This window comes from Rhinichthys klamathensis, unplaced genomic scaffold (genome assembly GCF_029890125.1).
Source record: "Rhinichthys klamathensis goyatoka isolate OS25496 unplaced genomic scaffold, OSU_Roscu_1.1 h1tg000161l_1, whole genome shotgun sequence".
Taxonomy (NCBI): Eukaryota; Metazoa; Chordata; class Actinopteri; order Cypriniformes; family Leuciscidae; genus Rhinichthys; species Rhinichthys klamathensis.
In genome coordinates, this window is record NW_026606695.1 from 3,145,715 (window position 1) to 3,169,996 (window position 24,282).

At 37.0% G+C, this 24,282-nt stretch overlaps 1 protein-coding gene across 2 annotated transcripts; it reads right to left on the reverse strand.

The window, feature by feature from the left end:
• Nucleotides 1-849: 849 nt before the first annotated feature.
• myzap (myocardial zonula adherens protein) lies at nucleotides 850-14,713 on the reverse strand. Of its 2 annotated transcripts, none has more exons than XM_056258977.1 (14): nucleotides 14,289-14,713; nucleotides 13,443-13,517; nucleotides 9,421-9,516; nucleotides 7,817-7,975; nucleotides 7,600-7,692; nucleotides 6,204-6,317; nucleotides 5,846-5,998; nucleotides 4,790-4,915; nucleotides 4,277-4,405; nucleotides 4,101-4,195; nucleotides 2,272-2,377; nucleotides 2,059-2,142; nucleotides 1,664-1,725; nucleotides 850-1,574 (listed from the first exon to the last, which is right to left on the reverse strand). In XM_056258977.1, the coding sequence occupies exons 1-14, from the start codon at nucleotides 14,355-14,357 to the stop codon at nucleotides 1,226-1,228; spliced, it is 1,710 nt and encodes a 569-aa protein (XP_056114952.1). In that variant the 5' UTR covers nucleotides 14,358-14,713; the 3' UTR covers nucleotides 850-1,225. The 2 variants fall into 2 exon arrangements, with proteins under 2 accessions (XP_056114952.1, XP_056114951.1); XM_056258976.1 differs by having other exon boundaries at nucleotides 1,664-1,770; nucleotides 14,289-14,712.
• Between the last annotated feature and the right edge of the window lie 9,569 nt (nucleotides 14,714-24,282).

A 24,282-nucleotide genomic window follows, 5' to 3' on the forward strand; every position in this document is an offset into this window, starting at 1 on the left:
TCATGTCAATTAATACGTCAATAATTTATGTATAACACATAAACATAGCATTCTTTTTTTAAAGAGATTTCTCACAGATCAGTATAGGCCTGGAAAACCATTATTTTAAATGTTAATAATATTTCACTATATATTATTTTTCTGTATTTTTTATCAAATAAATCCAGGCTTGATTAGCATAAGAGACTTCTTTCAAAAACATTAAAAATAGTAATGTGTCCAAACTTATGTACTGTTAAAAACATTTAAAATTAAATGTTGTATAAATTAAAAGGTTAGGAATCATATTTGTTTCAAGAGTTTTTTATTGGGGGTGGGGGGCCTCCAACATGAATATTGCCTAGGGCCTCCAAATGTCTAGAACCGGCCCTGCCTATAACCATTTATTTTAAAAAAATTCCAGTGAGTGGGAGGTTTGGACATCACATTTTATTTATTGAACAATATACCCAGTTCTGTGTAAATATAGTGCTCAGTCAGTGAAAAATATTTAATACCAAATATATTTTAGCGTTTTCTATGAAAGGTTAAGACTCGAAAGTACTGTATAAACCTTCATTTGCAGTCATCATAAATCATGATGAGATTTTGAAGCGCATGAACACATTAACGCTGTGAACAATCCACAGAGCCCTGTTTCCTCTCAGCAATCTTCACTCTGTGTCTGGGTGATGTCTGGTCTAGAACAACGGGGTCTAACCAACACCTTTTCTTTAAACTGGCCTTCTGAATAAATTTCGCTGAACTGTAAAAATCAGGTGAATAAGCTGGAGTATGTGCATCAAGCAACTCCAGGGGGAAAGTGCAATGGAGTACGAGGCCACTGATGTCAACAATTAATGTCACACTGAAGTGAAAAACATCTATTAGAACTCAAGTATTGAGCTTTGATCACAGCTGATACCATCATTTCTTTGCTGAAAACCCCCTCATAAATAGAGCCTATTATTGAGTTTTTTATATATATATAACAAAATAATATATGGGTTATACACTCAGAAAAATGAAAATATAAATAGATAATTGTAAAATATAGAGGGCTATCACATAAAATCACTTTTTTTGTAAACAAAGCAAAATAGAGTGCATCAATATACTACTAAAATAAGTTATTCACAGATCAGTAGGTTATTTACATATACTGCAATGTTACACGAGCAGTAGCAAAACAAAAATACTTCATGTTCCATCAGCTTCGGCCACTGCCATTTCAGTAGAACTTCATTCAATCAATGTTCATCTTCGCGCTAATCTCCATCAGCTTCATAAAAGGAGTGTAGATCTGTGACGGGCTGGTTCTCGCTCGAGGGCTGGTGGCAGAGGACAGTTCTGAGGCCGGTGGAGATTCTGACTTCCCGTCTTCATTGCTTGTCTGACCATAACTTGAAGATAGAGTTGCAGTTTGTGTGGTACTGCTCGTTGTTTCTTGTGTATGTACTACACTGGACCGCAGCATTGTGCTGTACTGGCCAGGGGTGTATTTTAGTAGACTATAGCTCAGTCTGCTAGAGGATCTTGGGCTCGGTGAGACAGGGCTGGTTTGGAAAGGAGCGACGTACAGCGGCTCCTCAGATCTATGAGAACAGGGACAGCATGTGTGTGAAGGCGTGGCCTCGAAAGCAGTTTTAAATTTCTTATGGCAAGGTGATCTTGTGCTCATTACCTAACGGGCAGGTCACAGCCAACTCCAACATCCCTGGTGACTACTTTAGTCTCAGATGCTCTCTGTACAGACATAAAATACTTCAACTTGTCTTCTAACTCATTATTCTAGGAAGCAAAGCAAAGGACAGAGTCAGATCAGAGGCAATGGGAAATTGAGTAGAGAATTGATTTCACAGATATATAAAGATGACACTGGACAAAGACCGATTCAAATAAGATGTATGAGAAATTTGAATAACAACCAAAGGGACTCAAACAGCTGACAGAATAGTGATGGATTCTGGAATAATCACATTCAGCATGCTAATTCCAACCAATCTGTGCTTTCCAGATTGGTAAAGGCGAGGGACAAGCAGAAATCACATTTTGCTACATGGAAAACGTTGCTCTTACCTCACACTCCACAATGGCAATCCTGTCTAGCAGCTCAGCGATGAACATATCCTTCTGTGCAACTTTTGCTCTCAAGGTTTCAACCTGCAAAATTGTTTGCTTGTTTGTTTTATAATTAAAACAATAAGGGTGTCATGATTTTTGGTTTTGGTTCATTTTGTGTACATGGAATAGCCTTTATTAACAGAAGAAACAGTCTCTGTAAATCCTTACCTCCTCTATCATGGCCTTGACCTTCCTCTGTTGAGAGAACACCATGTCATTGAGGTGCTTTATTCTCTCTCGCAGTTCTGCTGCTTCCCCTTTCAGCTGCTCGGACCTGGGAGGAAACATGCGGCTAATGAGAGATATAGTATAATACATGCAATAAAATACTGAAATAAAATTATACCATCAGAATCATTAGTAGCATTTTTTTTCTCTCTGAGAGGGCAAAATTAAGACATTTTTAGACTAAATAAAAAATAACTAATTAATCGCACAGGTTTCTATAATTAATCGCAATTAACATAATTAACATAAAAGTAACATACACATTTGTAATCATTAATATATTTTCACACGGAATCTCCAAATTAATGTAGAAACAACAAAGACAGTATTTAAAATATTTGTTTCATGTCATCTTTTCACTATCTACTATGAATGAAAGCAAGTGTCAGTGATACCAATACTGATAGTTTTTATTTTATTTATGGAGATAAACTAAATAATTATAGCCACATAATAACTTAATAACAGTATAATTTAAGGCCAGGCCTAAACTGCAAATTATCAGAATGCTTTTATTTATCGCTTATTAAAGGGTTAGTTCACCCAAAAATGAAAATTATGTCATTAATGACTCACCCTCATGTCGTTCCAAGCCCGTAAGACCTCCGTTCATCTTCGGAACACAGTTTAAGATATTTTAGATTTAGTCTGAGAGTTTTCTGTCCCTCCATTAAAAATGTATGTACGGTATACTGTCCTTGTCCAGAAAGGAAATAAAGACATCATCAAAGTAGTCCATGTGACATCAGTGGGTTAGTTAGAATGTTTTGAAGCATCGAAAATACATTTTGGTCCAAAAATAACAAAAACTACGACTTTATTCAGCATTGTATTGTCTTCCGGTTCTGTTGTCAATCCGCGTTCATGAGTCCGCAGTGACGCTGCTGACGTAAGACGCTGCTGACGTGTTATCTGCAGTGTCCGTGTATTCAGGTTCAAATAAATATGGCTGGGCAAAAAAATCTTCCTCTGTGTCGAAATCCTTAGACATGTTTGCGAATATTGTTTTGTATACAGCGTGTGTCTCCCTCAGACTGTAAACGAAGCTCGGGCGCACCAGATAACACGTCAGCAGCGTCACTGAACACGGCTTGACAACAGAAGAGAAGAGAATATAATGCTGAATAAAGTCGTAGTGTTTGTTATTTTTGGACCAAAATGTATTTTCGATGCTTCAAAACATTCTAACTAACCCACTGATGTCACATTGACTACTTTGATGATGTCTTTATTTCCTTTCTGGCCAAGGACAGTATACCGTGTATACATTTTCAATGGAGGGACAGAAATCTCTCGGACTAAATCTAAAATATCTTAAACTGTGTTCAGAAGATGAACAGAGGTCTTACGGGCTTGGAACCACAAGAGGGTGAGTCATTAATGACATAATTTTCATTTTTGGGTGAACTAACCCTTTAACTATTTCAGAACATTAAAAATATTATAACAACTTTTAATTTAAGTAAACCTTAAATAATGGTCACATAAACCCATTATAATAAATATTTAGCTGTGCCTTTTATATAGCATCTCTGTCAGTAATCTATGCTGCATTAATTGCTTTAATTATTTGAAGCAAATATTAATTGCTGAAATTAATGTATTATTTTCCCAGGCCTACTTGAAATATAAGTATTATTATTAGAGTAATGGTATCTGGTTATTATAGATCTTAGGCCGTCCACTGAAACCATCTTGAATGAAGAAAACATGACATCACTGGACTCAGCAGCTGCAAACTCATTATAGGAATACATCAGATGTCTTACTGTTTGGGCGCAGCTTTGTCTACGTGGTCAATTTCGTCCAAACCACGTAAGCGTTGTTCACATTCAACAAGTCTTTTTATCAGGTCACCCTTCTCCTGTTAAAGAGAGAGAAGTGTTTTATAAATAGTTTTCTTCCGGGGTAACAGGCAAAGACTGAGTAATATGATATTATTTACCTGAGCCATACAGTTTAGTAGCCTTTCCACCTCTGTAATTCTTAGGTCCCTTTCAGCGATCTTTGCCTCAGCTATCTGAGCATTCCTCTCAGCCTCCTCAAGTCTCCTCATGTAGTCATCAAGCCGTGCCTGTGGAGAAACAGGTCTTTCATTATACACTCAGAACGACAGTCACTTATTTGCCTCTGTTCATCAGTCAGTTACCATCATCCGCTCTGAAAATCTTCACTATTAACACTAGGTGGCACCCTTACTTAGAAAAACAAATGGACATTTTTCTCTCCTCCCTGGTGAATATCTACAGATGTTTCCTGTTATGAAATTGGAATCATCATGCCCTGCTTGTAAAGTATAATACAAAAGTAATCTTTTACAATGCGTCTGTAGATATAACAAAGTCTTTAAAAAGTCACAAACAAATCCTTTTGTCGCATTATCATGCAGTGCAGTTCTTGCTGAACTAGTTGGATATTAAGGCATTGTGAGAGTCTGTTTGTTTGGTCATATCTGTACCTGCAAAGCCTCTATCTCCTCTCTGTACTTCCTCTGCTGTTCCTGCAGCTGTTCCTCATATTCCCTCTGTAGCTTAGCACTCAACTCTTTCAATGCTTGAGTCTTCGCCTCCTGAGAAGTCTCCACCTACACACAAAAAAGCAATTTAGTTGTCAAATAGCATGGACATTAACATGTAAAAAAGTGACATTAAACATTTAAAAAATATCAGATGTTCTTGTTTCCAATGAAGCACAAGAGATACTCTTTGGATAATCTCAAATCATGCTGTAGAACATTATCATCAGGTTTTACAAACATTTGTTGAGCCATTAAAGCAAAATGGACATTTTTTCATCTACCCTTTTCATTCCTCACAAATGATTATTCTTTTTTGTAACTTCTAATTTTTTAACTTTATTTTTATTTTGAACCTAATGCTGCATAAAATACAGTACAATTTTACTTTTTGAGATTCACTATCTGAGATTGAGATTTATAACAAATACATCATGCAGAAAATGAAAACATCCAAGTACAATGGATAATACAAAGACCCCACTGTATATATGCAACAGTGTATGTCTAAGAGTTTTAACTACTGTAAAAATGATTTTACATTATCTCATCAAAATAATTTAATCATTTACAACTTTCTTTATAAATTATATGAGAAATTTAGGCAGCAAGTGAGTTGAAATAGGTGGATTTTTTCACAGTCTACTATTATTCCATGTACAGAAGTCTCTCAATTAATATGAGGTTTTAAAAAAACAGTATATGCAATAATAAGAAAAATGAAAAACCTGAAAAATATTTTGAAGAGTTTTAGATAAAATATAGCACACTGCAAAACGCTGCCGTCACCGCTTCTCATGTCAACATTTCTCATAAATATTCCTGTTGTAAATTGGGCCCAAATTGCCATACTAGCCTATAGGTGTTCTCAATAATCGATGTAATGTTTCACTGACAAAAAAGAGGAAAAGTCCATGGTATAAGGATGTTCATACCATGGAAGGTCTGCTCGATAATAATAGCATTGTATGATAGCGGTTTGTGTGTGCTTGCAAGCACCTGATGTTTGAGAGAGTTGTTTTCAGCCTGTGCTGCTGCTAGTTGTCTCTCTGCTTCCTTGAGTTTCTCCTCTGTCTTCTCCAACGAGCTGCGCAGAGATCTCATCTCATCCCTGTTCCCCACACGGTTATGACAGCTTTCCAGCAATGATTTCTAAAACAGACATGATCAACATCACATCATATGGATGAATGCAAAGGTAGTTTCTAAAAGCATGCGTTTATGCTGCCAGAATTTTTTTTTTCTAATGTGACATTTAAATGTTGACCAGTCTAAGCAGGTTGACTACAAAAACAACATCTAGAGCTTTCTCTGAACAGACCTTTGTCAAATGGCAATGACTGTATTGATCGTGTACCTGCAGATCAATGTTTGCTGTTAAGAGGGAGCTGTTCATCTGGTCAAAGCTGTCCATAGCTGCACTTCTCGTCCTCACCTCAGACTCCAGGAAACGCTTATGAGAGTTTGCCGCCTAGTACAAACACAGTCAGCACATTGAGAACTTGTCGTACCACTACAAAATGTTTTTTTTTTTTAAGTCTGACACAGTAAGTCATTGAGGTAGTTAATAATCTTGGGTATAATTACACAGCTCTCTGGAAAACTGATTGGTTAATCGTGACATCGGGTAACTGAAATAAGGACCTACTTTCATGTCTCTCATATCACGACTCGATCTCTCTCAGTTCATACAAACGCAACTACCGCCATTTTCTGCTTCACTTAACTGGAATACTGAACGTGGCTGGAATACTCAACTTTTGAAATTGATTTTAAAACACTAGATATACACTTGCCGACTTTGTAAATGGTTACAGAGAATAACTGTTCATCATACACTTAAAGGGATAGTTCACCCAAAAATGAAAATTCTGTCATCATTTACTCACCCTCATGTTGTTCCAAACCTGTATGAGTTTCTTTCTTCTGCTGAACACAAAAGAATATATTTTAAATAGTGTTGGTAACCAGACACCCATTGACTTCCATAGTAGGAAAAAAAAAATACTATGGAAGTCAATGGGGCCCATCAACTGTTCGATTACCAACATTCTTTAAAAGATCTTATTTTGTGTTGTATACAGGTTTGGAACAACTTGAGGGTGAACTATCCCTTAAATGACTGAGGGTCACACACTACCAGACTTTTCAAGTCGTTCTGAAAACAAACTCATGCAGAAACGTGCACTTTGTTGCTAGGAGACACATGAAAAAATAAAAATAATATGTATTCTAAAATCTCAAAAATTAATCTTGTGCCCATCACACACTATGCAATTTTCTGTCAAATCTGACAAATGGAAGATTGACCCTGACTTCTGACAGCCAGCATCGATAAAAATCTATGCAAAGAGTCTAATCTAATTTATTCCAACCTTTACCGATTGTAGTAAAAAAGAACCTGGGAGGGGGTCAGTATTAATAATAATGTAATATTGTTGCAGTGTTTGTCTTATTGCTAGGCCGAATGTTTTGTACATTGAAAAGGACTAATTTTTTTAGAATTATATATATTTTTCTAATTATTATTATTATTACTACATAATAATGTATAATTATTTATTTTTGAAATTATAAAATAATTTAAACTCAAATATTGAATGCCCACAAATATTCATTTATTTGCAGAGTAGCTGTGTAATAATGTGCAGTCAGCCTGTCATTATAACATTATTACAGGGTGATCAGGGGTTTATTTTACTGGTACATTATAATCCTTTCCTTAAAACCTTGTCATGCAGCATTTCGCTCACCTTTAATTCCTGAGATAATTTTTGCACTGATTGTTGCATCCCTCCAAACTGGCCATACATTCGCTCTCGTACTTTCTCCAAAGAGTCACGTACCTTTGAGGACAGAATAAATACATTATCTGCTTGGATGTACATTCCTGAAGAATATCAAGTATCTGCTAATAACGAGTTAACCTTACAGTTAGTTAGGTCCCAAAAGAAAAGCCTCTGCACTCACCTCTCTGATGTACCTCATCTCATCCCTCAGGTGACTGGCAGACCAGTCTCGTGCCATCACTTCCTGTTGGTGGTTGGAGCCTGTGCTGTGCACCACACCATAAATTCTGGGCCCGTGCTGAGCGAGCTGTTCCCTACTGATGCCATTGGTCACAGGCTGCTGGGGGAACAGGACCACAGGGGTCAGATTTCACCTTGTGGATGTGTTTAAAAGGAGAGTGCCACTGTTGTGTTCACAGGCGTGAAGACCAATGTCACAGCTGTGTATGTATGCCTACTAGAGCATCCTGGTTAAGATATAAGAGCGAGACTTTTGCTGTTATGGGTGTATATTTGTGATATTTTATCATTGCTGCTGAGTGTTCACAATGAGAGGTTGGGATGCAGACAGTCAGAATAGTCCTAAGCAAGGGTGTCATATTTCTGCATCCCAGTCCGAAAGAATTAAAAACCCAAGTCCTTTTCCACCTGCTAGTTTCACCAGCATTATGAAAATGAAAATGAACTTGAAACTTGAAATGCTGTTGTGTTAACATTATCCAGTGAAAGTACATAGAGAAAATATTTCTTTCATGACAATGCCAAGGGGAAAGGAAAATGCCATAATAGCATTCCCCCTGGGCAAACTGCAGGTGAGAAGCTTTCGCTCAAGGGCAAAGTGCTAGCGATCAATGGCCTTGCAATTCATTCTGATTCTGCTGCAGGATTCTACGTCCTGGGAACTTTTCACACTGGGCTGTTTATGTCTCTAAGATTTAGTGTCTAAAGGAGTCATATTTCATGTTTTGCAAGCCTTAAGAAAGCTCTTTTGTGAAGTTTAAGAAGTGAACAAGCATTTTACTGTGCAAAGAATGCCCTGAAGCCAAATTGTACAGATAGCACAGCTCATGCTTGCTTCGCAAACAATAACACACCAAACACAAATATCTTTTGGGAAACTAGCACCTGTGTTTTAAACACCATCACTATCATAGGTAAAATAACTCAAATAATATTACCAGGTGGTACAAAGACATTCAAACATATATAGAAAGAATTTTGTAGTCTATTGTGTTTGAAAAGCAAAGTTATATAATGGATCCCGTGGAAAATACTGTCTTCTAACGTTAAAAAATGTGAGGTCGGTAAGAGTTTTAAATGTTTTTAAAAGACAACTATTATGCTCACCAAGGCTGCATTTATTTAATCGAAAATACAGTAAAAACAGAAATATTGTAAAATATCACTGCAATTTAAAATGTTTACTATTTTAATATATTTTTAAATGTAATTTATTCCTGATACATCGTTGAATTTTCAGCATCATTACTCCAGTCTTCAGTGTCACATTATCCGTCAGAAATAATTTTAATAAACAGTTGTGCTGTTTAATATTTTTTGTGGCAAATGTGTAATATTTTAGTTAATATTTAACACAAATTAATGTGCCCTTGCTGAATAAAAGGCTACACATTTTTTCCCCCAAAAAAACAAAACAAAATCTTTCTGACCCCAAGTGTTTGAACAACTTATGGTGATCATACTAGAGGAATCATATCATTAATCTTTAATAGATAAAAAGTAATAGGCATTTGGGTTTGTTTGTGTTCTCGGAAGCTGTCATACCTTTTCTTCTTGTTGAGGTGATTCTCTCCCAGGCGGTCTTTCTCTCTGCATGAGCACATTTTTCTTTTTCCGGGAACCATTGACCAATTTCTCCCCCTGCGATGTAACACATGGTATCTTTATAGGTTTATCAAATTTTTCAGACACATATTGATGCTTGGGTTGATATTTAGAAAAGCAATGTTGCGTTCACAAATTGTTGAGGAAAAGGCATTTTCAGACATCACAGGTTTTGCCCTTGCTAGATGTTTTTGTGCAACAATTCTAAAAAGGCTCAGTCTTCCTGTTTTTAAGAAACCATATTTCATCTTTTACATGGAGCTGTTTTCACATTGTACTGAGATGAAACAACATTAATGAATTCCAGCTGTGATCAGGGTGTGGCGTTCCCTTTGCTCTTCTCAGGACATAGCTTCTCAGAACTGTAATCTCATTCATGTCATGACCACACCTCCTCGGGGCTACTATCCAAAACAAAGCACAGAGCTTCAGCCTCCTCACTGACAGAGACTGAATTCTGTTACGGCGAACATGAGAACAGTTAGCAAAAAGGATCCGACATTGAGAATGCTGGATAAATGTTTTCCTCTGATTCTGACAGACGGGGAGAGATGTGTGGGAGTGCGTGGAGATAAGATAGAACAATGATGCCAGTGTTATCATGGCCTTCTGCACTGGACTTCATAGAACTTGACAGATAATCCACAAAAACAAGCCCATGAGAGTAAATTTAAGGTACTCAAAGAAGGGAGAGAAATTTAAATAGTTGAACACAGGACCTCCTTTTTTGGCCATATGTGTAGTCAGTTATTTGTAAAAACGTTTGGGAATCATTTGATGGATTTCGTCTTTTGGGGTGGCCATCCTGATACAGTGCAGCCTCGAGTGCCTTATTCCTTTAATAAAATGATTACTTCATAAAGTATTAAAGGGATAGTTCTCTTTAAAATTACAATTGTCATCAATTCCTCAACCCTCATGTCGTTCCAAACTTTCATTCATCTTTAAAACACAAATTAAGATATTTTTAAATCAAAGCAGATTTCTGTCCTATTAAAAGTCTATTCCATTAAAACGTTGATGCTTCAAAAAGAAAAAGAAAGTTCACAAAGGCATCGGAAAATAAAGACATCGTTATTTGCGTTTTATAGACAAATGAAAGTCTTGTGGATTCGGAATTACATGAGTAAAGGGTGAGTAAATATTGACAGATTTTCATTTTCATATGAACTATCCATTTACATGTAATAATAAAACACTAAGCACCACACTTATGTTAGAAAATACAGTTACTGGTATAAACAATCCTCCAGACAGTATAACATTTCACAGAAATGCTTTACTAAAAGCATCTAACAATACAATTGCAGACAACATTAATAAAGATGAGTTGCATTAAACTTTCATGCTCTTTTTGACAATATTTCTGTGCAGAATATAAATATACTAATATAGCACTTTGCATCTGCCATCTTAGCGTGTTTTCCCTGTTTCATATTCTATGCTGCTCACGTAATCTTACTGATTGAATTGAACACTATTCACTGAGGTCTATTGTTGTTGTATAAAGATGTGCTGGAGGGTGTAAACTCAAGTCTAGTCTCTGTATTTTCCAGTTCACTATATCTGTTTCCATGCAGTGGGTATTGTTGGTATAGAGCTGTGCACCCCGGCTTTGCTGAGACCAGTTATGTTGTCATTCTTTGTTGTTTAGCTAAATGTTTTTATTGTAATACTGGTCCTGGATCGGTGCAAATTTCAAGCCTTCCTGTAATCCAACAGCTGTAACTCGGGCAATCCAGGCCACAGGTAGATAGTATCCAATGGAGGATAGGATTACCACACACACCCATCTTAATTTTGCAATGGATTCTGGTCTTGGTTCTTTGTTAAGGCAGTAATAGAATATCTCACTTAAATGAAAAGTTCTAGTCTTTACACTTAACTATCCCGATTCCTGACCGCACTCTTCCCTCTCCTCATTTTGTCTTCCATTGACCTTGTTTCACTTTTGTACAGTTATGTCACCAATTATGTTGCAAAGAATTACACTTCAAAAACTATATTGAAAGTCAATGCAAAATCCCCATGTGAAACCTGACCTCACCAAGATAGGCTACTAGATGCTTATTATAACTGGTTAATATTAACACGAAGGCTAAAGAAATAATATTCTCCAATATGTTAACAAAAAAAAGCTAATTTATATGCATAAAGGTGCAGTCACATTAGCAAAATATCTACAAAATTTCACAGGCAAAAAAAAAAAAAAAAGAAGTAGCTGCTTTCTGTTGGCCGATGTGATCACCTTGAACACAATGCAAAATCTGCATGGGGAAATCTTTTGCCTTCACTTGAAATTCGCAATCGCCAAATTCCCAAACTAACTGGCCATTGGCAGCTCATCAGGCAGGCCTGGGTTTTGTGTATTGACACTGGCCCTTCCCATGAGGCAGACACTGATAAGGCCATCAACAGTTTTTTGTTGGCTGAGGTCCTGGATTTCTATTTCTCATTAGTGTCTGGGCTACGAAAGTGCCTGATGTTCCCAAAGCAGCTCCTATCAGAGACCAAAGAGGGTTGAACTTCAAGGACTAAGAGCTGTAGGGTGCAAGTTCCAGGCCAAGGTACAGATAAAAACTCTCATGAACGTGCAGACACACCTCTCTTGACTTATTTCTCAGTTCATCACTGTCAGTAGAAGGCATATAATAGCAGGTACTGCCAAATACACATATTAATTTGTCACACAGACTAACTGTTTCTGTAAACAAGCTCAAAATGAACTTCACCTCCCTTGGTAAATAGGTGTTTCAATTTCATGAGCTTTGTTTCATGTGACTCTTTGGGGGCAGCTCAAGGATATTTATAAGCCTAACTTGTTTCTAAACATATTGGCTTGGTAAGTAAAGTGACGTTTAACTATGAAATCTTTACATATAGTTCCAAGAATGGGAGTTGGCGGCCAATAGTGTGTGAAATCACGCGCTTGTGTGCATATCTGCATGTGATTTTATCAAGATAGGTGCCTGTCATGCTACTGGCAAGGCAGTATGGATCTGTGAAGCACAAAGGAAGTGATGGGTCTCTAGAGAAAAGACACAGTCTCTGATTTATCTCTCTGAAACAATGACTCATAGACTATTTTTTTCTGAAAATGTCCCCTTTCTGTAATTCAATCTGTCACACGCTTAAATGGTAAATCCTTTACACCATAATTATTTTCTGTTCATTTTTCTCCCCTTTTGCCAATCATCTATGATATATCTTCTATATATTTTTGGAAGCATTTTTGGATGAATTTGATCAAAAGTACTGTAACAGTAATATTGTGAAATATTAAAACCATTAAAAATATATATTTTAGTATATTTTAAAATTAGTGTGATGGCAAGGCTGAACTTTCAGCAGCAAAAGTGTCACATGATCCTTCAGAAATGATTCAAATATGCTGATTATATTCGAATACGTTCAAGAAACATTTCTCGTTATTATCAGTGTTGAAACCATGATACATAGAATTTATTTGAAATTAAAAAATGATAAAGTCTTTACTGTCACTTTTAATCAAATTAATGCATCCTAGCTGAATAAAAGTAAGAATTTCTTTCAAAAAAAATCCTACTGACCACAAACTTTTGAAAGGCATAGTGTACATAAATTTTTGTCTACTGTTGTTGCTTTGTTTGTATTCCTCGTTTTCTATAAAATGTGAAAAATAAACAAAAAAGATACATATTTTAAAATAGTTGAGAATGTCATGCAAATGGAAGAAAACATGCCGGGACCACTATAGGACCACAGACCCCGAGTTATAATGTGTCATAATCTGAAGAAATCAGTAGTTTATGTAATCTTGTTGATCTTATCCTGTTGTCGAGCCATCAAACCATTTGAGGGGCAAGCCAAACAGACGGAAGATGTCAAAGTCAGGGAAAAGAGGAAGTGTATTATTATGACGTGAAGAGATGACTAGCGCCAATCTGTCTGGCTGTACTGAAAGATGCTAAAATGATACTTACAGAGCTGCCGGTTTCATTCTGGGTTTTAGGATTGTCCTCGGGCCGGAGGGTTAATCTGAGACGCCTGATTCTCCTCTGGTGGACATTCGTCACATATATACACAGATGCAAAAATGGAAAAACAGACAAACAAACAATGATTAGTCACAATCTATGTTTAATTAGGCAGACAATCGCGATTGACATCACAAGATTAAACGCAATTTCGCTGAAACCAAAACAAAAACTTCCAAGTCCTGTCAAAGATAACGCTTATCTGATCCGAGAAATGTCACGCATGAAAAGGAGAAAAAGGCTGCTGAGACTGATAAAATAACAATACTGTATTAAAATATGCCTGCCCTTATAAATGCTTCAATGATTAACCACTTCAGATGTGGCTGTCTATTCAATTCAAATCAATAATTACTACAGTCAAAAATGTGGTTCTCAGCGTTTTGATGGCCTCTACGCTGGTTAGCACCCTCTGAGAGGGTGTCAGTTGATTAGCTGTAAGAATGTCTCTGAATGGCAGCTGACCGCAGCAACAGCGGCAGAGCGCCAGGCCCTGATAAAATAAACATGACAGGGCCCTGCCTCCCTGGACAGTGGCTCTTATTACAGGCCCCTCTCTGAACAACACAATGCACACATCAACAGCGCACGATTAGCCTGAATATGGACAAGCCATTAGGGCACAGTTCAGAGCAGAGTGAGAGACACAGAGGACTGAGAATGAAAAAAACAAAGACAAACATAAACACCTCATTGAGAATCAGTTATAGTCGAACATTCACAAGGAAACAAAGTTCAAAAGAGCAAGAAAACGTAAGCGAGCTAAAAGTACTATTCACTAGTGTCTCCTACCTCATTGAGGTCTGGTAGCTCTGTGGTGGTTGTGGTGCGAATGGCACCAGTCATTCCATTTTGCAGCATATCTCCTTTTCACTGTCCAAGTCACACGTCCACACAAACACTATCAACGTCTGTGCCCACCACTGCAGGCGACACACCAAAACAGGATAAACGTGGTGTGTGTGAAAGAGAGGAAGAATGGGGGGGGAAAGTTCCCTTCAACAGCTTTGCCAGAATTCCTTCCCCCGGATGAGAATAGAGAGAGTGAGAGAGAATCAGGAGGAAAAAAAGAGGCTCAGTATTCCAATGTGCAGAGGTCAGTAGAAACACAGCCCTCCAGTGTGCAGACAACTCCAGAGTGACAACATCCCATTTAGACTCCTCCTGACTGAGAGAGAGAGAGAGAGAGAGAGAGAGAGAGAGAGAGAGAGAGAGAGAGAGAGAGAGAGAGAGAGAGAGAGAGAGAGAGAGAGAGAGAGAGAGAGAGAGAGAGAGAGAGAGAGAGAGAGATGAGAGATGTCAGTCTTTCAGTATCTGAGCTGGCTACGTAAGTCTTGTTTCCCATCAGACCCGTTGAACCACATTTCACCTGTGTGCGTTCTCCAGCTCCCACCTAGCCGGCTGCTTTCATAGGGTGGGGTTAATGGCATTGGGGTGGAGTCCTCTCTATTTCTACACGGGAAGGAGTTATACCACTTTTGATTGTAGTGTGACTTGTTATTATGCATAGAATAATAGTGGTGGATTTAAATTTAATTTAATTTAGCAATTGGATCATAACAATGAGAAGTGGGGAAATAAGAAAAAAGCTTTGTATAATTGTAATAATGTGTTATTATTTCAAATCATGTAATCAAGTAATAGATAACTCATAAATGTAAATTCTGACATAATTTACTACCCTAGTGTCATTCCAAACCTGTTTGACTTTCTTTCTCCGTGGAACATATTTTGAGAAATGTCGGCTTTTTTGTCCATATAATGGAAGTCATTGGTCACCAAAAGTGTTTGATTTACAACATTCTTCAAAATATCGACTTTTTGTTTCTTTCAGGAGAAAGAAAGTCATACAGATTTGCAATAACATGAGGGTGAGTAAATGATGAGTCTAGCAGTAGGTACAACTTTGCAACTGTTAAAAAGTATGTTTGTTATCATGAATTTGGGTTGTATGACTGAATTTCAGACTACTACATCACCCATGTTGTCATGTGACCTACCAGCATCAGTTGCATAGCTTCATTGCCATTTACAACTCTTCTCCTGTAGCCTCATGAGATTGTAAAGTGTTCATTATATGCTCACTTCAGAATCCCACCATAAATAGTAGATAATCTGGGTTCTTTTCACCTACTGTTTTATAAGTACTATGAAAACTACTCTTGTCACATAGTGTTTTTCACCTACTACATAGTAAGGAAGTTGGCATATTCTGACGCAAGTAACATTTTCATTTATGGGTGAACTAACCCTTTAATTTTTTTTATTCTTTTCTAATTTTGTCCAACACCAATTGATGTTGCAGACAAACAGACTGCACCGCAGATGCCTTAAACTTTGCCCTATGAAATCTTTAATCTGTGTGATTTTGTTTGCTTAACATATTTCAAAGTGCGCAAGTTGTAGGTCAATCATTAATTTAGGACGCAGATAGTCTACTACATGACCGAGTGTAATCATTAACCTCCATATTTGTGAGATTCACCCCTTGGAAAACACATACAGGTTGTAAATCTCATGTCTAATGGCTTTTTTCCCACATTAACACAGACCTGGCCCAATTTAATCTTCATCACAGGGATAAATTGGGTTGTTTTAGTGACAAACAATCTTTGGAATATGACAAAGGTCTCCACATATAGAAATCCATGAGCAAGACGATCAGATCAAGCTGCATGTGAAAGGTCACAGGGATTATGTTTCATGCCTTTCATGATGGAAAATAGGATCCCTGTTGGAGTGGTATCCTACTGGAGGAGGTTTGCTAGTCCCATTCAGTCCTATAGTGCTCAATAAGGCACTGAAGAGGTACACCTGTGAATAGATGACTTCAACTCCAGCAAGGGCTTCAGATGAAGCAAACTCTGAATCAACATGTACCAATGCTAAATTTTCTATATCATAATCATTTGTTAACAATATGTATTCATTACTTCAATGAGCTCATTGTTTTCTGCCTTTAATACATTGTTAGCTAACTGCGTGATTTGTATACATTTCTGAAAAAAAAAAACATAACTTAGAAACAACTCTGATAGCAGATCACTCTAAATTGTAATATAGACACATGAAAAGTACTAAAGAAAAAAAGAGGTATTGGGCTTATCACTGTTTCTGCAAGTACTGCCTACATTTTTGTGCTGTTGTTTTTTATGAATGAATGAATGAATGAATGAATGACACACACGCGCGCGCACACACACACACACACATATTTCGTGATCAATTAAATCTATATTTAAGGCATTAATATCACACAAGGTTATCTTCTAGGGAGGTGCTATATACAAATATAAAAAAGACACGACCTTAACAACAAATAAAAAAAAAATTCAGGAGACGTGAGTCGTGTGCATGGATCGATTATGCGGTTTTCATGCCAACAATTTCTGTGTAACGTTACGGCTACTACAGCATGTTTGTCTTTCTTCTAACGTTATACGGTAGGCCTATATTTCGCGGTTCGGATCCCTGGTGTGTTGGTGTACTTAAATATACGTTTTAAATCATGTTCACTCACATATGAGATGACTCCAGGAGACAAACGTTGTATTGTTGTAACGTTAGTTGGGCTATGTGCGTTGTGAAGGCCTCTTCCGTCTTGAGACATGACCAGCCGAATAATGTTAGTTCTCTATCACCGCCCATATTATCGGACACTTTGAAAAAGTTTGGGAATACTCACACATAATTTATACACATAAAACACGATTTCAGAGTTTTAAATTCAAACGTTTAAAAAGAGAACAATATATCACGGCTGTTTAAACCAATGAGCATTAAGCTGTGTCGTCAGCAAGTCGTTTCCCATCATGCTTTTGATCAGCGCAGTCGGTGGAGAGCAACTGTGCGCGACTGCAGAACACTCCGACTTTTTGGGACTTTAGCCTATTCACCTTATCCCCCAGAGTTAGATAAGTCCATACATACCTTTTTCATCTCCGTGCGTGCTATAAGTCTGTTTGACGCATCCACCGCTAGCCTAGCTTAGCACAAAGACTGGATGTAAATGGTTGCAGCTAGCATACTAATCCAAATAAGTGACAAAATAACGCAAACATTTTCCTATTTACATGTTGTGATTTGTATAGTCACAGAGTGTACAAAAAACAAAGTCACATGAGACAGACATATTTTAACCGTATAAATACTGGGAACTATATTATCTGAAGGCGAAGCACTGCTACTTGGGCGGAGTGATAACCGCAGCACCTGAGACGCGCTCTCTGCTCCTCACCACCATAGACCACGGCTCGTCTCAGGTGCTGCGGTTATCACTCCGCCCAAGTAGCAGTGCTTCGCCTTCAGAGAATATAGTTTCCAGTATTTATACGGTTAAAATATGTCTGTGTCTCATGTGACTTTGTTTTTTGTACACTCTGTGACTATACAAATCACAACATGTAAATAGGAAAATGTTTGCGTTATTTTGTCACTTATTTGGATTAGTATGCTAGCTGCAACCATTTACATCCAGTCTTTGTGCTAAGCTAGGCTAGCGGTGGATGCGTCAAACAGACTTATAGCACGCACGGAGATGAAAAAGGTATGTATGGACTTATCTAACTCTGGGGGATAAGGTGAATAGGCTAAAGTCCCAAAAAGTCGGAGTGTTCCTTTAACCTTAAAAAATAAGAATTGTCAAATTTGATTTCATAGTGACTTTTACAGTTGGCTACATTTAGTGTAATAACTGCATTGTAACTTGTAGGCCTATCTTTAATGCTGACTGATCTTGAACCGATTACAAATAAAATGAATCAAGGTGTCAATAAAAATTACTGTAATAATAAAAAAAAACTCAAAACCAACCTGACAACCTTTTTTGCACAAAAATGCTATGTGTCAGTCAGTAGAAGACCAAGGTGTTCAAAATCAGCTCGATATAAACAAATTACTGATGACAAATTACTAACTTTAATACTCATGTTTTATTTTAATATAGCAATAAATTGTCAGGCAATTTGTTGGCAGGATTTAGACCACTGAATGTTTTAATGAAAATAGCTTTTGAACAGTGCTCAAAGCACACAATGCCTGAATCAAATTGAATGGCTTTATACAGTACTACATCAATTATTCACAAGAACTATTGACAACATATTACAGGATTTTCCTGGCTGTGGGAGCTTTTCCACATTAATGCTAAAACAGGATAGTCTATGTCAGATAAATCCTCCCCCAATCTGTCTTCCTCACCATGTGATATTATTCAAGTTCAAATGCATCATTACCTACAACACAAAATGACAGATAAACACTGTTACATCCATCCATTCAGCTCACCTCACCTACAGTTTATGTCTGGTTGCACCCTGTTAATAAGGAAAAGAAAAAGTGAGCAGGAGCTACATATTGTGTTATTACGTATTGTCACCTTGCTTACCTGGTGTTACTAGACGGCCTGGATTCCCTGAGGTGCATATCAGAAACATTTCTGAGATGAGATGAGGAGCGACAACAGAAAAAGGAAGAAAAACAGAGAGGGTGGAAAAAGACCACTAGAATATCTGGCAGGAAGACAGTCTGCAAATAAAGTGTGTTTGTTTGTAGATGTTATGTACAGAGAAGGGGAGTGGACCTAAAATCATGAAGTCACCTATTTACATTTTTAAGGAATCTTATTCGGAGAGACAGAAAGTCAATCAACAAATACTAACATATAAAAGGCATGACATTTATGATTTGACCATAGAAAGAGATCTAAATGTGAATATTAGGAGCAATCCCGTTCTGTTATGTTGAGGTTGATTCCACCATTTAGGTTTGGTGGATGAGCTGTAAGTTAAATTTTGCCCAAATTTGTGGGCCTACACTTTTTTCTGTTTTCCTTTTTGCAATCAACACAAATGACTAATCCTGCCTGAAATAATGGCTAAGTGCCTTATTGTAGTGTTCCCAGGTTTTAACATGATTGGTTGAGCTGTATTAGAAGCTAAACATGAATGTTATGTAATGTCACTACATTAACTTTCAAACACACATTCATTATATATATTAAAAAGTGAACTAAAAACAACAAATCTAAGAAGGCACCTGAATGGTGTTGTAACCAACAACGTGTATTGTTTAGCCAGCACAACTGCTGTCTTGGAATAATTGCCTTGTTGTTATTTGCCATGACCCGTACAGCAGCTTCACCCGCGGCTGACAGGTGAGTAATTACAGCAGTTTGACTGTCTGACAACATCTTACTCTGTGATGATGTCCATACAGGAGACAAAGATTGAGCTCTGAGAACTGGTTATTTGACATTTATAAGTACTTGGGAACATGTTGTCCCACTTGTGTGTCCTGTTATAGCAGATTTTTTTTAGTTTTTTTTTTAGTCTGCCTACACAAAGTCAGCTTGACAAACACTACCGTTGGGGTCAGTATGATATTTTTTAAAAAGACATTAATACTTCTATTCAGCTTGAATGCATTAAATTGGACAAAAGTAACAGTAGACATTTTTCATTCAAAAGAATAAATGTGTTCATTTGAACTTTCTATTCATAAAATAATCCTGAAAAAATGTATCACGGTATTCACACAAATATTAAGCAGCACATCTGTTTTCAGCATTGATAATAATAAGAAATGTGAACTTGAGCAGCAAATCAGCATATTAGAATGATTTCTGAAGGATCATGTGACACTGAAGACTGGAGTAATGATGCTGAAAATTCAACTTTGCCATCATAGAAATGAAGAATTCTATTTCAAAATATAATAAATATACCAAAACGAGTTGGCATGCAAATAAAAAAGCGATAAAATGGTTCAAGAAAAAAGCATTAAAGCCAAATAAGTATGAATGTGGTGACAAAATAGAAAACATGAGAGTGAGGGAAAAAAAAACACAGAGAGGCAAGAGAAAGTCCTGTGCTCTGTTTACTCTCTCTTTGTGACTCTCAAGACCCAATAAAGATGCGGACGTCCCCCAGAATGAGCAAAAAGAGATGTAAATAGGTGAGTTTGAAATATAAAAGGCGCTTTGGCGGCCAAACCATTTCCTGTTCTCAATCAGACCGGTGATGGTCCAGCCCTTAATAGAGCCTGTCTGTTAGGGGTCACTGCACACCATTAGGATTCATTAGTCTGCTCATTATATATTTTTTCTCCCGCTAGGGACAGACATGCCTCTTTGATGACTGTTCAGTCAAGCAACTAATCTTGTTTGTCTAGTCTATTTTTTAGTGATGTTTGATATAACAATATTGGCAGTTTATCGGTACAGTCCTGTTCCCCATGTACTTATTATAGCAATCAGAATAACTGGGTTATAAATAGGTACTAACCCTAAACCTATCTTTAGTTACCTTATATTACCAGTACTTTCTTGGGTAAGTACACTATGCATACTGTAAAATAAAGTGTTACCGAAATATCTTAGTCAATATGGGGGGCCTTTGAATATTGTGTTTGACAATGGGGGCCCTCAAGTCAAAAAGTTTGAGAACCATTGTCCTAAGAAAACTTACTGTATATATGCATACTTTTCTGTACTTTTGGAGCAACAGACTCAAATTATATTTGAATTTGTGTGGCTTGTTGAAGAAATGTGTTACTTTTAAAAAGCGACCAGACTTTTAACTTTTTAAAACACCCCTCACAACACATTTTAATGGCAGTGAGATTTCTGAAAAAGCACAATTCACAATTTTTTGTATAATTTTAAAAGGCATGCAATCTGTTTGTATCTAATGATCATGAAAGCTATGTAAGTATGTATTTTGCTATGTAAGGTTGTCTGACGACCAGATGGTGTCATTATAATCTGTTTGAGTTCCTCAATTATGTGATTAATTGCCAGTATAGCTGAGGTCATAGTCTGAGCAGCAGGGTTGTGTGAACTTTTAATTCAATACCATAAGAAAAATAGGTTTTACAGTTAAGTATCATAAATCATAAATTTCAGTGCTTTGAAAACATTAGGTCAGGCCTAAATGTTTTCAGCACATTTTTGTTTTTGTTTATACCGAAAGATTGAATTGGCCTAATTCAATGAATACAATTTGGGTTGCAAATAAATAATTGCAAATAAATGCATTATGTAATTGTTATTATTATTGTAATTTTTTTTTTTTTTTTTTTTTTTACAAACAATGTCATGGTTGTGAACTTCGGCAGCCTACGTGTTGACCTTGTTTACAATTTCAAATCTGCAGTACTGCTAACTGACCGGAAGAGGACAGTAGATAGCTGTAAATCTATCTACTGTAAATCTACCCCCCCCCCCCCCCCCCCCACACACACACACACACACAAAAAAAAAATCAACGTTCAAAAAGTAACTCGTTTCTAATATTCTTGACTAAAATAAGAATACTTTCCCACAGATTTTGAAAGAAGCATTGTGTGTGTGTGTGTGTGTGTGTGTGTGAGAGAGAGAGAGAGAGAGAGAGAGAGAGAGAGGGGAGAGTGGGCTTGGAATTTCAGGAATGGATCTTCACTACAGCCCCGCCTTGGCTTGATGAGTGTTGGTTTTGCTAAGAGTCTAAAACTAGATGCTCCTCTCACATCAGGAGGTTTGTTTTGTGCTGTAACAATACAGATTAGCATTACAGAAAGATCCTAACTTTAGAATCATATCTTATCTGTTTGGTAACCATGGCAATTTCAGTTAGGACCTCATTTAGGACAAAGCTATTACAAAATGACATTTCTTAAGTGCATAATCTTATCTTAACTACAGACAGGAAAAGGGTATTACAGAAGGATTCTAACTCCACAAAAAATCATAAAAACGATCTTAACTTTAGGACAACCCAAATGGCGTCCATCTCCTAACTTCAAAATTATTTGAAAGCCAACTGTAAAAAACACATAATAATAGCCCTGTCTGAGAATGGCATCACATTTATTAATGATACAAGATGAAGAACCGCGATGTTTGATGGTGGAACGACTTTGTGAACACCCAAATGATGTGCTGCACTTTGACGAATAATTACAGACTCCTATGAAATAAAAGGATTAGGCTTTGCCTTTTCTACCAAGCTTATCAAAACTTCACTTAATGAAAAGCACCACTTATTTTGTTTCTCTATTTTTAATCTCTAGAGAGTTTTCCCGTTTTACTTCAAAGCAGCTGTTTGCTTGGTTTTTGTTGGTTGCTTGGTAACAGACCTGAGAGTTGATTACCGAACTCGATGGAGGGGTTTAAGATTTCCTAACAACAGAAAAGATGAGATTTTCATTTTTTAAGATAGGTTACGAATCCTAAATCAATTTAAGATTTGCTTCTGTAATACGAATTTGTGACAAATGTTTCTGTAATGCGCCCCCACCAACAGCCTAGCCCTAGACTAGAGGATTTGTTGAGGGGTTCAGACTCAGGCCTGCCTCACCGGTGTTCAGCTGTATTGACATTCACTCAGCACATATGCAGTCCTCTCTAAACATTGGGGGAGGCATTTCTCTTTTTCTCTGCTCTTCTAGAGGAACTATATGAGTTCGGTTTCTCTGGCTAAAGGCACAATAGGACCAGGATCTAGACTTGAGCAGTGGTTCTTCTCAGTATTTAAAGACCCTCCAGTCTGATATGTACCTCATACTTCTGCTGTAATAAAGAAATAAAAACTTATGTCAGTTTAATGTTGTACATCTTTATTTATTTTTTAGTGTTTACAAATTAAAATGGCAAAATAAATTGAAATAATTTTAAGACTTATTGGGGCCCCTTTGAAGTTTGCAGAGCCCCCCTGCCCTGCAGAGTTTATATCAAACCTGCTTCAGTCTGTGATTCTCAAAAGAGCTTGACTAGCTGGTTCAGGCGTGTTTGATTAGGGTTGGAGTAAAACTTTGCAGGACAGTGGGCCTCCAGGAGCAGGGTTGAAGACCTATGGACTAGAGGACTGAAAAAATACACAAGGCCAGAAAGTAATACACTGTTGATGGGAATTTACTTCTATTATATTTTAAACTATACACTCTGTACACAAATGGACAAATAAGAAAAGCAAGGAATGGAAAACAAGCAGAGCATCATGGGATTAACTGTGGAGTTTATTTCTTTTTGTGTTTTTTTAAATGTAGATGTTTATAAAGAGGTAGGAGGCAGGATTCATTTTTGAACCTTAAAAAAAAAAGATGCACTAATGACTAATAATAACAACGCTTTTTGTTCCATTAAACAACATATAAGCACCAGACACACAAAGAGTTCACTTCTACATACAGTGCAAATCATCACAGTGTCCAAAGGGTGATTGTCAGAACAGTAATATACAATGTTTGCATAAGGAAGGACATCTCTTCTCTTCCACCTCTGAAACAGGCACACAGATGCTTTCACATTTGAGCAGGTACTTGGCAGCATCCCGTGAGTGGCATAAAGGTTTAGCGAAACCAGTTTTAAATGTTTTCTATAATACAACAGGCTCATACGATTTGATCCATAACACTGTTTTGTTTCAGAAAGGAATATAAACTCCTGGAAACATAAATGTGTCAGTACAATGTAACATTTCAGGTGTACAGATTGGTGCAGCCAGTTGCAACAGAGCACCTCTGCACATTTTCAAGCTGCTTATGTCTGGAATAATATTGAAAATGAATTGAAAATTGACAGAAATGAAAGCAGCTTCATATGAATAGAAAAATAACATTATATCTGCTTGTTCATCAAGTAAAAAAACCTTGGCCGTAACTGTTTTTATGTAAAAAAAAAATCCCTCATCCATACTTCCCTTACTATGTATTATATATGAATTTTCTTGAAAAAGATCTGTCAGTCCTTCACATTCCGGATAGTTAAATAACAAATGGCATTTTTGCATAATTTAAAGGCTGTTTATGT

Excerpts from the sequence above, each read along its gene's own strand:
- myzap (XM_056258976.1), bottom strand. The coding sequence starts at position 14,357 with ATGCTGCAAAATGGAATGACTGGTGCCATTCGCACCACAACCACCACA. Across the intron at positions 6,318-7,599 it reads AATTATCTCAGGAATTAAAG|GCGGCAAACTCTCATAAGCG; the intron begins GTGAGCGAAATG and ends TGTTTGTACTAG. Across the intron at positions 4,916-5,845 it reads ACAACTCTCTCAAACATCAG|GTGGAGACTTCTCAGGAGGC; the intron begins GTGCTTGCAAGC and ends TTTTGTGTGTAG.